Raw genomic sequence first — 13,571 nt, 5'->3', positions numbered from 1 at the left:
AAAAAAATGAAGATTTCTATGTTTTATTTGTGTTTATTTGAGCCCTTTTTCACCTTAAGGATGCAGCCCTTTTTTGCAATTCTGACCACTATCACTTTATGCATTAATAACTCTGGAATGCTTTTACCATTCATTCTGATTCCTATAGAGTTTTTTCGTGACATTCTACTTTAACAGAGTGGTAAATTTTTGTCGTTATTTGCATCCTTTCTTTGTGAAAAATCCCAAAATTTCATGAACATTTTGCATTTTTTTAACTTTGAAACTCTCTGCTTGTAAGGAAGACCTCAGAGCGCTTCAAAGTTCAGCAGCAATCTTTCAATTTTTCACAAAAATTTTCAAAATCGGAATTTTTCAGGGACCAGTTCAGTTTTGGAGTGGATTTAAGGGGTCTTCATATTAGAAATACCCCATAAATGAGCCTATTATAAAAACTGCACCCCCCAAAGTATTCAAAATGACATTCAGAAAGTGTGTTAACCCTTTAGGTGTTTCATAGGAATAGCAGCAAAATGAAGGAGAAAATTCAAAATCTTCATTTTTTTAACTCTCATGTTCTTGTAGACCCAGTTTTTTTTTAAATTTTACAAGGGGTAAAAGCAGAGAAAGCCCCCCAAAATTAGTAACCCTTTTTTTCTTGAGTAAGGAAATACCTCATAGGTGGATATCAAGTGCTCTGTGGGTGCACTAGAGGGCTAAGAAGGGAAGGAGCGACAATGGGATTTTGACGTTTTTCTGAAATGGTTTTTGGGGGGCATGTCACATTTAGGAAGCCCCTATGGTGCCAGAACAGCAAAAAAAAACAACAAAAAAAAACAAACACATGGCATACTATTTTGGAAACAACACCCCTCAAGGAACGTAACGAGGGGTCCAGTGAGCCTTAACACCCCACAGGTATTTGACGACTTTTCGTTAAAGTCGGATGTGTAAATGAATTTATTTTTTTTTCACTAAAATGCTGGTTTTCCCCAAAACTTTACATTTTTGCAAGGGGTTATAGGAGAAAATGCCACCCAAAATTTGTAACCCCATCTCTTCTGAGTATGGAAATAGTCAAGTGCACTGCAGGTGCACTACAATGCTCAGAAGAGAAGAAGTCACATTTGGCTTTTGGCAAGCAAATTTTGCCGAAATGGTTTTTGGGAGGCATGTCGCATTTAGGAAGCCCCTATGGTGCCAGAACAGCAAAAAAAAAAAACATGGCATACTATTTTGGAAATTACACCCCTCAAGGAACGTAACAAGGGATACAGTGAGCCTTAACACCTCACAGGTGTTTGACAAATTTCCGCTAAAGTTGGACAGGAAAATGAAAAATTTGATTTTGTTCACTAAAATGCTGATGTTACCCCAAATTTTTCATTTTCATAAGGGGTAATTGGAGAAAGCCTCCCAAAATGTGTAACCCCATTTCTTGGAATGGAAATACCCCCATATGTGGATGTAAAGTGCTCTGCGGGCAAACTACAATGCTCAGAAGAGAAGGAGCGCCATTGAGTGTTTGGTGAGAGAATTTGGTTGGAATAGAAGTCGGGTGGGGGCATGTGCATTTACAAAGCCTCCTGTGCTGTCAGAACAGTGGACCCCCCACATGTGACCCCATTTTGGAAACTACACCCCTCACAGAATTTAATAAGGGGTGCAGTGACCATGTACACCCCACTGGCGATTGACAGATCTTTGGAACTGTGGGCTGTGCAAATGAAAAATAAAATTTTCTAATTTTCACGGACCACTGTTCCAAAAATCTGTCAGACACCAGTGGGGTGTAAATGCTCACTGTACCCCTAATTACATTACGTGAAGGTTGTAGTTTCCAAAATGGGGTCAAATGTGAGGGGGTCCACTGTTCTGGTACTATGGGGGCTTTGTAAACACACATGGCCTTCAATTTCGGACACATTCTCTTTCCAAAAGCCCAATGGCGCTCCTTCTCTTCTGAGCATTGTAGTTCGCCTGCAGAGCACTTTACATCCACATATGGGGTATGGTCTTACACAGAAGAAATGGGGTTACAAATTTGGGGGGTCTTTTTTCCTATTCTTAGGGTAACACCAGCATTTTAGTGAAACATTTTTTCTTCATTTTCAGATCCAACTTTAACGAAAATTTGTCAAACACCTGTGGGGTGTTAAGGTGCACTATACCCCTTGTTACATTCCGCGAAGGGTGAAGTTTCCAAAATGTGGTCACATCTGGGTATTTATTGTTTTGCGTTTATGTCAGAACCACTGTAAAATCAGCCACCCTGTGCAAATCACCAATTAAGACCTCAAATGTACATAGTGTGCTCTCACTCCTGAGCCTTGTGCATCTGCAGAGCATTTTACGCCCACATGGGGTATTTCCACACTCAGGAGACAAATTTGGGGGTCTTTTTTTCCTTTTATTGCTTGTGAAAATTAAAAGTATGGGGCAACACCAGCATGTTAGTGTAAACATTTTTATTTTGGTGTAGACCCCAACCTTACCTTTTCATAAGGGGTAAAAGGAGAAAAAGCCCCCAAAAATTTGTAACGCAATTTCTCCCAAGTACGGAGATACCCCATATGTGGCTTTAAACTGTTTCCTTGAAATTAGGGATCAACCGATTATTGGTTTGGCCTATATTATCGATTTTGGGCATTATCGGCATCGGCAATTACCTTGCAGATAAGCCGATAATGCCCCGCCCCCCGCACCGCGACCGCCCCCCCCCCCCCCCCGACCCACCGCACCGCCCCAGCCCCATTGCCTCCCCCATCCCTGGTTTTATAATTACCTGTTCCCAGGCTACTTCTGGCTCCTGCTGCGTCCTGCGTTACACTGTGCGCAATGACGAGTGACGCGACGTCACAGTCAGTGCGCACAGTGACAGCTCAGGAGGATGCCACCGGAGCCAGATGTAGAGTCGACCCCGGGAACAGGTAATTATATAACCGGGGATGGGGGAGGCAATGGTGCCGGGGCGGTGCGGTGGGGGGGTGCGACGCGGCGTGGCGGTAGGGGGCAGGGAGCTGTGCGGCGCTGGGGGGCTTGATAGGACTCAGGACCCCCAGACAGGCAGGGTGAGAGAAGCGGGTGGCGGTCTATGGCACCGCAAAAGCCACTGCAGTTCATTGATTTAAAGCGCCCGCTTTAAATCAATGATCTGCAGCGGTGTCGTGGAGGGATAAATAGCCGATAACTTATAACGATAGTCCGGTATAAGTTATCGGCTATCGGCCCTAACCTCCACCGATTATTGGAATCGGCACTAAAAAAACGATATCAAACGATCCCTACTTGAAATACAACAGGGCTCCAAAGCGAGAGAGCGGCATGGGCATTTGAGGCCTAAATTGGGGATTTTGAATCCGCCACAAAAATACGCCACGCCAGTGTTTCCCAAACAAGGTGTCTCCAGCTGTTGCAAAACTCTTAGCATGCCTGGACAGTCAGTGGCTGTCCGGCAATACTGGGAGTTTTTTTTTCAACAGCTGGAGGCTCCGTTTTGGAAACAGTGCCGTACGAGACTTATTTTTTTTTTATTGGGTGGGGGGGGGGGGCTGTGTAGGGGTATGTGTATATGTAGGGTTTCACTTTTTTTTGGTGCAGGTGTAGTTTAGTGTAGTGTTTTTCGGATACATTCACAAGGTTGGGTTTACAGTGAGTTTGAGCTGGGACGGAAAATTTGACGCATCTCAAACTTGCAGCAGAAAACTTGCTGTAAACCCACCCGTGTGAATGTACCCTGTACATTCACATGGGGTGAGGGGCAACTCCCAGCATGCACTGAGAGACCATACATGCTGGGAGTTGTATTTTTGCAACAGCTGGAGGCACACTGGTTGCGAAACACTGAGTTAGGTAACAAACTCTGTTTCACAACCAATGTGTCTCCAGCTGTTGCAAAACTGCAACAATCAGCATGCATTGACAGTCAAAGGGCATGCTGAGGGCTGTAGTTTTGCAACAACAGCTGCTGGCACACTGCTACAACTCCCAGCATTCCCTTTGGTAGTCTGTGCCTGCTGGGAGTTGTAGTTATGCAACAGCTGAATGCACACTTTTTCATAGAAAAGATGTACCTCCAGCTGTTGCATAACTATCACCCCCAGCAGACACAGACTACCAAAGGGCATGCTGGGAGTTGTAGTTGGAACTCCAGCTGTTGCAAAACTACAACTCCCAGCATGGCCTTTTGCTTAGCAACAACTCACAGCATGTAAAGCCAAAGTAGGAGGTGAACAGGCCTCCCCTCCTGCTGTATTCTGCTGCCTGGACCGATCCTGCTGCTCCTGTCGCCGACACCGCACACGAGGGGACCCCCGCCAGACCAGGCATGATCGCCGTCCCGATCACTGCCCAGCAGGGTCGTGATTGGTCCTGCTGGGTAAGGGTGAATGGGGCTGTCTCGTACAGGCCATTCACCCTTTTTTCCGGGTCACCAGAGATCAGAAATAGCGGCAAATAGCTGGTCTGAATTGACCGGCGATTTGCCGCGACCGCCGACATGGGGGGGGTCTCAGGATCCCCCTGGGCGATTTCCCGGGATGGCTGCTGACCGGAGACGCGGTGATCCAGGAAAGCTGCGCCATAAATGTACGGCACTGTGTGCTAAGTACTTCTTAGCAGCACCATACATTTACGGCGCTCGTCCTTAAGGGGTAAAAAAAGGCTGCCACTAGGTGTCTCCCTTCTTGTACAGAGCACATTTCCCCCTCTCTCTTGCACAGACTTTGGACTCCTGCTGGCATGGCAAAAGTCCAAATTAAGGAAATGCAGACTGGAGTGCGTAGCCTTCCATAGGTCAAAAAAGTGCACAAATGAATATTTTTTTTTAAATAAAATCCATCCCCTAATAAAAATTCAGATCCTCCTCCGTTTCGAGTTTTTAAAATAAAACACTGTACATAAAATAAAAAATAAACCACACAATTGGTATTGCCACATGCGTAATTGTCCGAAATATTAAATTATTATGTTTCTGATCCTGCATGGTGAAAGGTGCAAACGCAAAATTGCTGATTTTTGGTTAAATTACATCCCGCAAAAAAAGGGAATAAAAAGTGATTGACCCCTTACCACAGAATCCCGTCTATAGACGGCGAATTGCGCTGTCCCTTTGCGCATTCTGCCGTCTATAGACGGCATTCAGTTAACCCGGCGATGTGCGGCATCGCACGGGTTAACTGGCAGAAGTCCCGCTGTTACCAGCGGGGGACAACTTCTGCTAGCCTCCCAGGACCATCTGTGGATGGTCCTGGTCAGCGATCACAGTGTCTCAGCTGACGCGGGGTGAAAGTTCAGATCCCCTGCTGAGCGGGTGAAGAGGCCCCCGAGAGCTGCGGGTGGACCACGGCACATACCTGCGGGGGGTGGGGACCGGCGGCAGGCACACGTGGAGGCGTCAGGCAAGTGGAGGAGGCAGCGGCGGCGTCAGAGGCAGCAGTGAAGATAGTCACTAATCTTTGCTGCTGCTTCTAGGAGTTTCAAAACTACAACTCCCAGCATGCCCAGATAGCCTTTGGATGTCTGGGCATGCTGGGAGTTGTAGTTTTGCAACATCTGGAGGGCCACAGTTTGGAGACCACTGTGCAGTGGTCCCCAATCTGTGCTCTTCTAGATGTTGCAAAACTAGAACTCTCAGCATGCCCAGACAGTCCAGGCATGCTGGAATTTGTAGTTCTGTAGCATCTGGCCCTGCAGATGTTGCAAAACTAGAGGCACACTGTCTGAGTTAGAAAACAGATAATGTTTCCCAGTGTTTCCCAACCCGTGTGCCTCCAGCTGTTGCAAAACTAAAACTCCCAGCATGCACTGACAGACCATGCATGCTGGGAGTTTTAGTTTTGCAACCGCTGGAGGCACACGGGTTGGGAAACAATGAGTTATGTTACAAACTCTGTTTTGCAACCAGTGTGCCTCCAGCTGTTGAATAACTACAAGTCCCAGCATGCCCTTCTGTCACAGCATGCTAAGAATTGTAGTTTTGCAACAGCTGGAGGTTTTCCCCCCACCCCCATGTGAATGTACAGGGTACATTCACACAGTCGGGTTTAAAGCGAGTCTCTGGCTGCAAGTTTGAGATGCAGCCGATTTTCCGCTGCAGCTCAAACTCCCAGCGGGAAATTCGCTGTGGAGCCGACCGTGTGAATGTACCCTAAAAACACTACACTACCACATAATAAAGAGTAAAACACTACATATACACATACACCCTCTCTCTCTCTCTCCCCCCCCCCCCCCCCCCCCCAAAATAGAAATGAAAAGCATCTGGTACAGCAGTGTTTCCAAAACGGAGCCTCCAGCTGTTGCAAAACAACAACTCCCAGTATTGCCAGACAGCCACTGACTGTTCAGGCATGCTGGGAGTTTTGCAACAGCTGGACGCACCCTGTTTGGGAATCACTGGCATAGAATACCCCTAATTTAGTCCTCAAATGCGCATGGCGCTCTCTCACTTTGGAGCCCTGTCGTATTTCAAGGCAACAGTTTAGGACCACATATGGGGTATTTCCGTACTCTGGAGAAATTGCGTTAAAAAATTTTTTTTTTGGGGGGGGGGGGGGGGGGGGCGCGGGGCTATTTCTCCTTTCACCACTTATGAAAAGGTAAAGTTGGGGCCTGCCCCAGCATGTTAGTGTAAAAAATGCCCCATATGTGGACGTAAAATGCTCTGCGGGAACACAGCAAGGCTAAGGAGTGAGAGTGCCATGTACATTTGAGGTGATTTGCACAGGGGTGGCTGATCGTTACAGCGGTTCTGACAAACACAAAAAAGAACGCCCACGTGTGACCCCCATTTTGGAAACTACACCCCGCATGGAACGTAACAAGGGGTATAGTGAGCCATAACACCCCACAGGTGTTTGACGAATTTTCGTTGAATATGAAAAATTTGTGGTTTTTCACTAATATGCTGGTGTTATCCCAAATTTTTTATTTTCACAAGGGGAATTAGAAGAAATGGGGTTACAAATTTTTTTTGGGGGGAGGCTTTTTTCCTGAGTATATAAATCCCCCATATGTGGATCTAAAGTCCTCTGCGGGCAAACTACAATGCTCAGAAGAGAAGGAGCGCCATTGGGGTTTTGGCCCCCATGGTGCCAGAATGGTGGATGCCCACATGTGACCCCCATTTTGGAAACTACACAGTACAGTGGTCCATGAAAATGAAAAATTTTATTTTTAAATTTGCAGAGCCCACTGTTCCAAAGATCTGTCAAACGCCAGTTGGGTGTAAATGCTCACTGCACCCCTTATAAAATTCTGTAAGGGGTGGAGTTTCCAAAATTGGGTCACATATAGGGCCCCCCCCCCCCCTATATGTGACCCAATTTTGGAAACTCCACCCCTTACTCCACTGTTCTGGCACCACGGGGGGCTTTGTAAACGCACATGGCCCCCGACTTCCATTCTAAACAAATTCTCTCTCCAAAAGCCCAGTGGCACTCCTCTTCTGAGCATTGTAGTGCGCCAGCAGAGCACTTGACATCCACATATGGGGCATTTCCATTTTCTCCTATAACCTCTTGTAAAAAATAGTACATTTGGGGAAAAAAACCAGCATTTTAGTGAAAAAATAAAAAAATGTATTTACACATCTGACTTTAACGAAAAGTCATCAAACACCTGTGGGGTGTTAAGGCTCACTGTACCCCTTGTTATGTGCCTTGAGGGGTGTAGTTTCCAAAAAGGTATGCCATGTGTTTTTTTTTTTTTTTTGCTATTCTGGCACAATAGGGGCTTCCTAAATGCAACATGCCCCCCAAAAACCATTTCAGCTAAATTTGCTTTCAAAAAGCCAAAACGTTGCTCCTTCTGAGCATTGTAGTTCGCCCGCAGAGCACTTTACATCCACATATTAGGGCATATCCATACTCAGAAGAAATGGGGTTACACATTTTGGGGGGCATTTTCTCCTATTACCTCTTGCAAAAATAGTAAATTTGGGGGGGGGGGGGGGGGGGGGAAACTTCATTTTAGTGGAAGAAAAAAAAAAAACATTTCATTTACACTTCTGAATTTACCGAAAAGTCATCAAACACCTGTGGCGTGTTAAGGCTCACTGGACCCCTTTTTATGTTCCTTGAGGGGTGTAGTTTCTAAAATAGTATGCCATGTGTTTATTTTTATTTTTTTTGCTGTTATGGAACCATAGGGGCTTCCTAAATGCGACATGCCCCCCAAAAACCATTTCAGCAAAATTCACTCTCCAAAATCCCATTGTCGCTCCTTCCCTTCTGAGCCCTCTAGCGCGCCCACAGAGCACTTTACATCCACATATGGGGCATTTCCTTACTCGAGAGAAATTGGGTTACACATTTTTGGGGAGTGTTTTCTCCTGGGTCAATAAGAACATGTTAGTGTAAAAACTATTTGATTTTTTATTTGTCCTTCATTTTGCACACTTTCTGAATGTAATTTTGAATATTTTGAGGGGTGCAGTTTTTATAATGGGGTAATTTATGGGGTATTTCTAATATGAAGACCCCTCAAATCCACTTAAAAACTGAACTGGTCCTTGAAAAATTCCGATTATGAAAATGTTGTGAAACATTGGAAAATTGCTGCTGAAATTTGAAGCCCTCTGATGTCTTCCAAAAAGTAAGAACATGTCAAACTTTATGATGCAAACATAAAGTAGACATATTGTGTATGTGAATCAATATATAATTTATTTGGTATGTCTATTTTCTTCACAAGCAGAGAGCTTCAAAGTTAGTTTTGGAATTTTTCACCAAGAAATGATGCAAGTGTCAATGAAAATTTACCACTATGATAAAGTAGAATATGTCAAGAAAAAACAATCTCTGAATCAAATTCATAAGTAAAAGCATCCCAGAGTTATTAATGCTTAAAGTGACAGTGGTCAGATGTGCAAAAATGCTCTGGTCCTTAAAGGAGAACTCCGGAATATAAAAATTGTCCCCCATACAGCCAGCAGTAAAAAAAATAAAGATGTACATACCTTCCTCCGCTCCCCTGGGGCCTCCGGTAACTGGTTCCGGTCTCCGCTGCGATCCTCTTCCTGGCTGATGGTGGTCGGAGAGTCTTACTGCGCTCAGCCAATCACCAGCCGCAGTGAAGTCCCGACTCGGCTGGCGATAGGCTGAGCAGCAGTGTGACGTTTTCGGCCCCGGCAGCAGGTGCCGGTGTAGTGAAGAATTTTGTGTCCTGAAGCGTTCTCACACTGCCGCTCAGCCTATCGCCGGCCGAGTCGGACTTCGCTGCGGCTGGTGATTGGCTGAGTGCAGTATGATTCATGCGACCACCGGCAACCAGGAAGAGGATCGCGGCGGAGACCGGAGCCGGTTACCGGAGGCCCCAGGGGAGCGGAGGAAGGTATGTACATCTTTATTTCTTTACTGCCGGCAGTATGGGGGACAATTTTTATATTCCGGTCAATGACCTCGGTCCTTAAGGGGTTAAAAAGCCAGAAGTACACACCAAAGTTAAACTGTTAAAAACTACAGCTCATGATGCAAAAAGTAATCCCCAACATAGCTCCGTAGATGGAAAAATAAAAACGTTATAGGGTGAGAACATGGTAATGAACAAAGTTTTCATTTATTTTTTACTTTTCCATTTTGCAATTTTTTTTACCCATAAAATGAAACAAAAGTGCATCAGAATCATACTGACCCATAGGATAAATCTAGCATGTCAGATTTAGTGTATTTTGAATGCTTAAAAAGTTATTGCCCAACAAACTTTTGGAATTCCCTATTTTTTTTTTCTAATTTGCCCTACACAATTTTGTTTTGGCTTCATAAGACATTGTATGTATGGTAATACAATAGGATATCAGTGGAAAGTACACCTTGTCACCCAGAAAATAAGCCCAAATATAGCTTTGTCAGTCGGAAAAAAAAAAAATTATAGAAGGCAAGTAGGAAAAAAACATGAGCCAGAAAAAAATAAACTTTTGCTGGGTCATGAAGGGGTTAAAAAGTGCTTTACCCCCTTAAGGACACAGGGCGTCTCCATACGCCCCCATTTCCAAGTCCTTAAGGACACAGGGCATATGGATAGCTGGAGCGGTGCCGGATGCCTGCTGAAATAGTTCAGCAGGCATCCCGGCATATTGCCTAGGTGGGTCATTATGTCCCCCCATGTCGGCGATTGCCGCAGATCGCTGGACAATTCAGTCCAGCGATCTGCGGCGGATTCCGGGTCAATCGGGTCTCCGGGTCCCCAGCCATTGCCAGCAGGGGTGAGGTGGCACTGGTGTCACCTCACGATCGCCCCGAGTCGTCGGCCGGTTTCCCGGCGGACCAATCAGGGCGCCTGCTGCGGGTGTCACTCCCGCAACCCGCTACGCCCCTCTTCCGGAGGACGTGAGTGGGTGCGGGCAGAAGACCCCGGGTGCTGGGGACCCCGATCCCCGGCGTCCCTGTTGGGATCGGGGCCCCAGGAGCGACGGAGGCGGGACTGACCTGTGTCCCGAAGCAGCAGCAGGAGGTGAGTGACAGCCTCCTGCTGTTGCTTAGCAACAGCTCCCAGCATGCAAAAAGGGCATGCTGGGAGCTGTAGTTATGCAACAGCAGGAGGCACATTTTTCTATGGAAAAGTGTACCTTCAGCTGTTGTATAACTACAATTCCCAGCTTGCACAATCAGCTAAAGTGCCTGCTGGGAGTTGTAGTGGTGCATCTGGTGGTTGCATAACTACAACTCCCAGCATGCCAGTTGGATGTCGGTGACTGCTGAGAGTTGTAGTTTTGCAACAGCTGAAGGCACACTGAGTTAAGTAGCAAACCAGTGTGTCTCCAGCTGTTGCATAACTACAATCCCCAGCATCCCCAGCCAAAGTAGTATGCCTCCGGCTGTTGCATAACTACCCAGCATGCCCTTCCGCTGTCCGTACATGCTGGGGGTTGTAGCTTTTGCAACAGCTGAAGGCACACTGGTTGCAAAACACTGAGTTTTGTAACTCAGTGTTTCACAACCAGTGTGCATCCAGCTGTTGCAAAACTACAACTCCCAGCATGCAGTCATAGACCCTACATGCTGGGAGTTGTAGTTTTGCAACAGCTGGATGTCCCCCCCCCCTCCCCCAATGTGAACGTACAGGGTACACTCACATGGGCGGAGGTTTACAGTAAGTATCCGGCTGCAAGTTTGAGCTGCAGCAAATTTTCTGCCGCAGCTCAAGCTGCCAGCGAGAAACTACTGTAATCCCCCGCCCGAGTGACTGTACCCTAAAAACACTACACTACAAAAGAATAAAATAAAAAGTAAAAAACACTACATATACACATACCCCTACACAGCCCCCTCCCCAATAAAAATGAAAAACGTCTGGTACGCAACTGTTTCCAAAACGGAGCCTCCAGCTGTTGCAAAACAACTACTCCCAGTATTGCCAGATAGCCACTGACTGTCCAGGCATGCTGGGAGTTTTACAACAGCTGGAGGCACCCTGTTTGGGAATCACTGGCGTAGAATACCCCTATGTCCACCCCTATGCAAGTCCCTAATTTTTGGCCTCAAATGCGCATGGCGCTCTCACTTTGGAGCCCTGTCGTATTTCAAGGCAACAGTTAAGGGTCAGATATGGGGTATCGCCGTACTCGGGAGAAATTGTGTTACAAATTTTTGGGGGGGATTTTCTGCTATTACCTTTTTTTAAAATGTAAACATTTTGGGAAACCAAGCATTTTTTTAGGTAAAATGTTTTTCTTTTTTTTTCACATATGCAAAAGTCGTGAAACACCTGTGGGGTATTAAGGTTCCCATTACCCCTTGTTACGTTCCCCGAGGGGGTCTAGTTTCCAAAATGGTATGCCATGTGTTTTTTTTTTTGCTGTTCTGGCACCATAGGGTCTTCCTAAATGCGGCATGCCCCCATAGCAAAATTTGCTTTCAAAAAGCCAAATGTGACTCTCTCTTCTGAGACCTGTAGTGCGCCAGCAGAGCAATTTTCACCCCCATATGGGGTGTTTTCTGAATCGGGAGAAATTGGCCTTCAAATTTTGGGGGGTATTTTCTGCTATTACCCTTTTTAAAAATGTAAAATTTTTGGGAAAACAAGCATTTTCGGTAAAAATTATTATTTTTTTTTTTACATATGCAAAAGTCGTGAATCACCTGTGGGGTATTAAGGTTCACTTTACCCCTTGTTACGTTCCCTGAGGGGTCTAGTTTGCAAAATGGTATGCCATGTGTTTTTTTTTTTTTGCTGTCCTGGCACCATAGGGGCTTCCTAAAAGGTGACATGCCCCCCAAAAAACATTTGTCACTCCTTCCCTTCTGAGCCCTCTACTGCGCCCGCTGAACAATTAACATAGACATATGAGGTATGTCCTTACACGAGAAAAATTGGGTTACAAATACAAATAAAAATTTTCTCCTTTTTACCTCTTGCAAAAATTCAAAAATTGGGTCTACAAGAACATGCGAGTGTAAAAAATGAAGATTTTGAATTTTCTCCTTCACTTTGCTGCTATTCCTGTGAAACACCTTAAGGGTTAAAACACCTACTGAATGTCATTTTGAATACTTTGGGGGGTGCAGTTTTTATAATGGGGTCATTTGTGGGGTATTTCTAATATGAAGATCCTTCAAATCCACTTCAAAACTGAACTGGTCCCTGAAAAATAGTGAGTTTGAAAATTTTGTGAAAAATTTCAAAATTGCTGCTGAACTTTGAAGCCCTCTGGTGTCTTCCAAAAGTAAAAACTCATAAATTTTATGATGCAAACATAAAGTAGACATATTGTATATGTGAACCCCCAAAAAAATTATTTTGAATATTCATTTTCCTTACAAGCAGAGAGCTTCAAAGTTAGAAAAACGCATAATTTTCATTTTTTTTCATAAAATTTGGGGATTTTTCACCAAGAAAGGATGCAAGTTACCATAAAATTTTTACCTCTAAGTTAAAGTAGAATATGTCACGAAAAAACAATTTCGGAATGAGAATGATAACTAAAAGCATTCCAGAGTTATTAATGTTTAAAGTGACAGTGGTCAGATTTGCAAAAAACACTCTGGTCCTTAAGGTGTAAAATGGCCTGGTCCTTAAGGGGTTAAGTTAGTTAGAACAGTTTAAAATAAAGACATGTCCACCATAGTTAGCCAAGAGAGGTGAGAAGAAGTGGATGAAACCAGAACAAGAATTGTATACTTTTACACAATTAGAATTATCGTAATAATGCTGAAATATTATTATATAAAATAGTACACAGTCTCAGGATCGCTTACCTATGACCTCTCCAATCATGAACAGCAGACAGATTACAGACGCCACATAAAGCTTTCTTCGAGCACGCTCCTTTTCCGTGCTGTGCCTATCATCCTGTGCTCTGTTGGAGTGGCAGTGATTTTTGCCCTCGTAACCCAATTCAATGGCATTTAAGTCCGATACATAGGTAAACATCTGGTTATGGAAGTCTTTACTCAAGACTCCAGAGTACGACCTGAAAAACACAAGTTATTATAGAACAAAGAACTTATTTTAATCAGTGTACAGAAATGCAAAAAACAGGAGAGAGTGTACAGTAAGTCATACATTTACATCCATTCTCTGTAAGGGTAGGGTCACACACAGCACATCCGCAGCGTATTTCACGGATGTGCTGCTGGCAGTTACAGAGTGAG

The 13,571-nt window shown here is 44.9% G+C and overlaps 1 protein-coding gene across 2 annotated transcripts in view; it reads right to left on the bottom strand.

Annotated features, from left to right (window-relative positions):
• The window catches only part of SLC30A2 (solute carrier family 30 member 2), a 49,782-nt gene that overhangs the window by 16,225 nt on the left and 19,986 nt on the right, over nt 1-13,571 (bottom strand). For both annotated transcript variants that reach the window (XM_056557478.1, XM_056557477.1), the window contains exon 2: nt 13,176-13,390. In XM_056557478.1, the coding sequence (XP_056413453.1) occupies nt 13,176-13,350 (175 nt within the window). In that variant the 5' untranslated portion in view covers nt 13,351-13,390. The remainder of the gene's footprint in view (nt 1-13,175; nt 13,391-13,571) is intronic.

Source organism: Hyla sarda, chromosome 2, assembly GCF_029499605.1.
Source record: "Hyla sarda isolate aHylSar1 chromosome 2, aHylSar1.hap1, whole genome shotgun sequence".
Classification (NCBI taxonomy): Eukaryota; Metazoa; Chordata; class Amphibia; order Anura; family Hylidae; genus Hyla; species Hyla sarda.
This window is presented reverse-complemented; position numbering and strand designations above follow the sequence as displayed.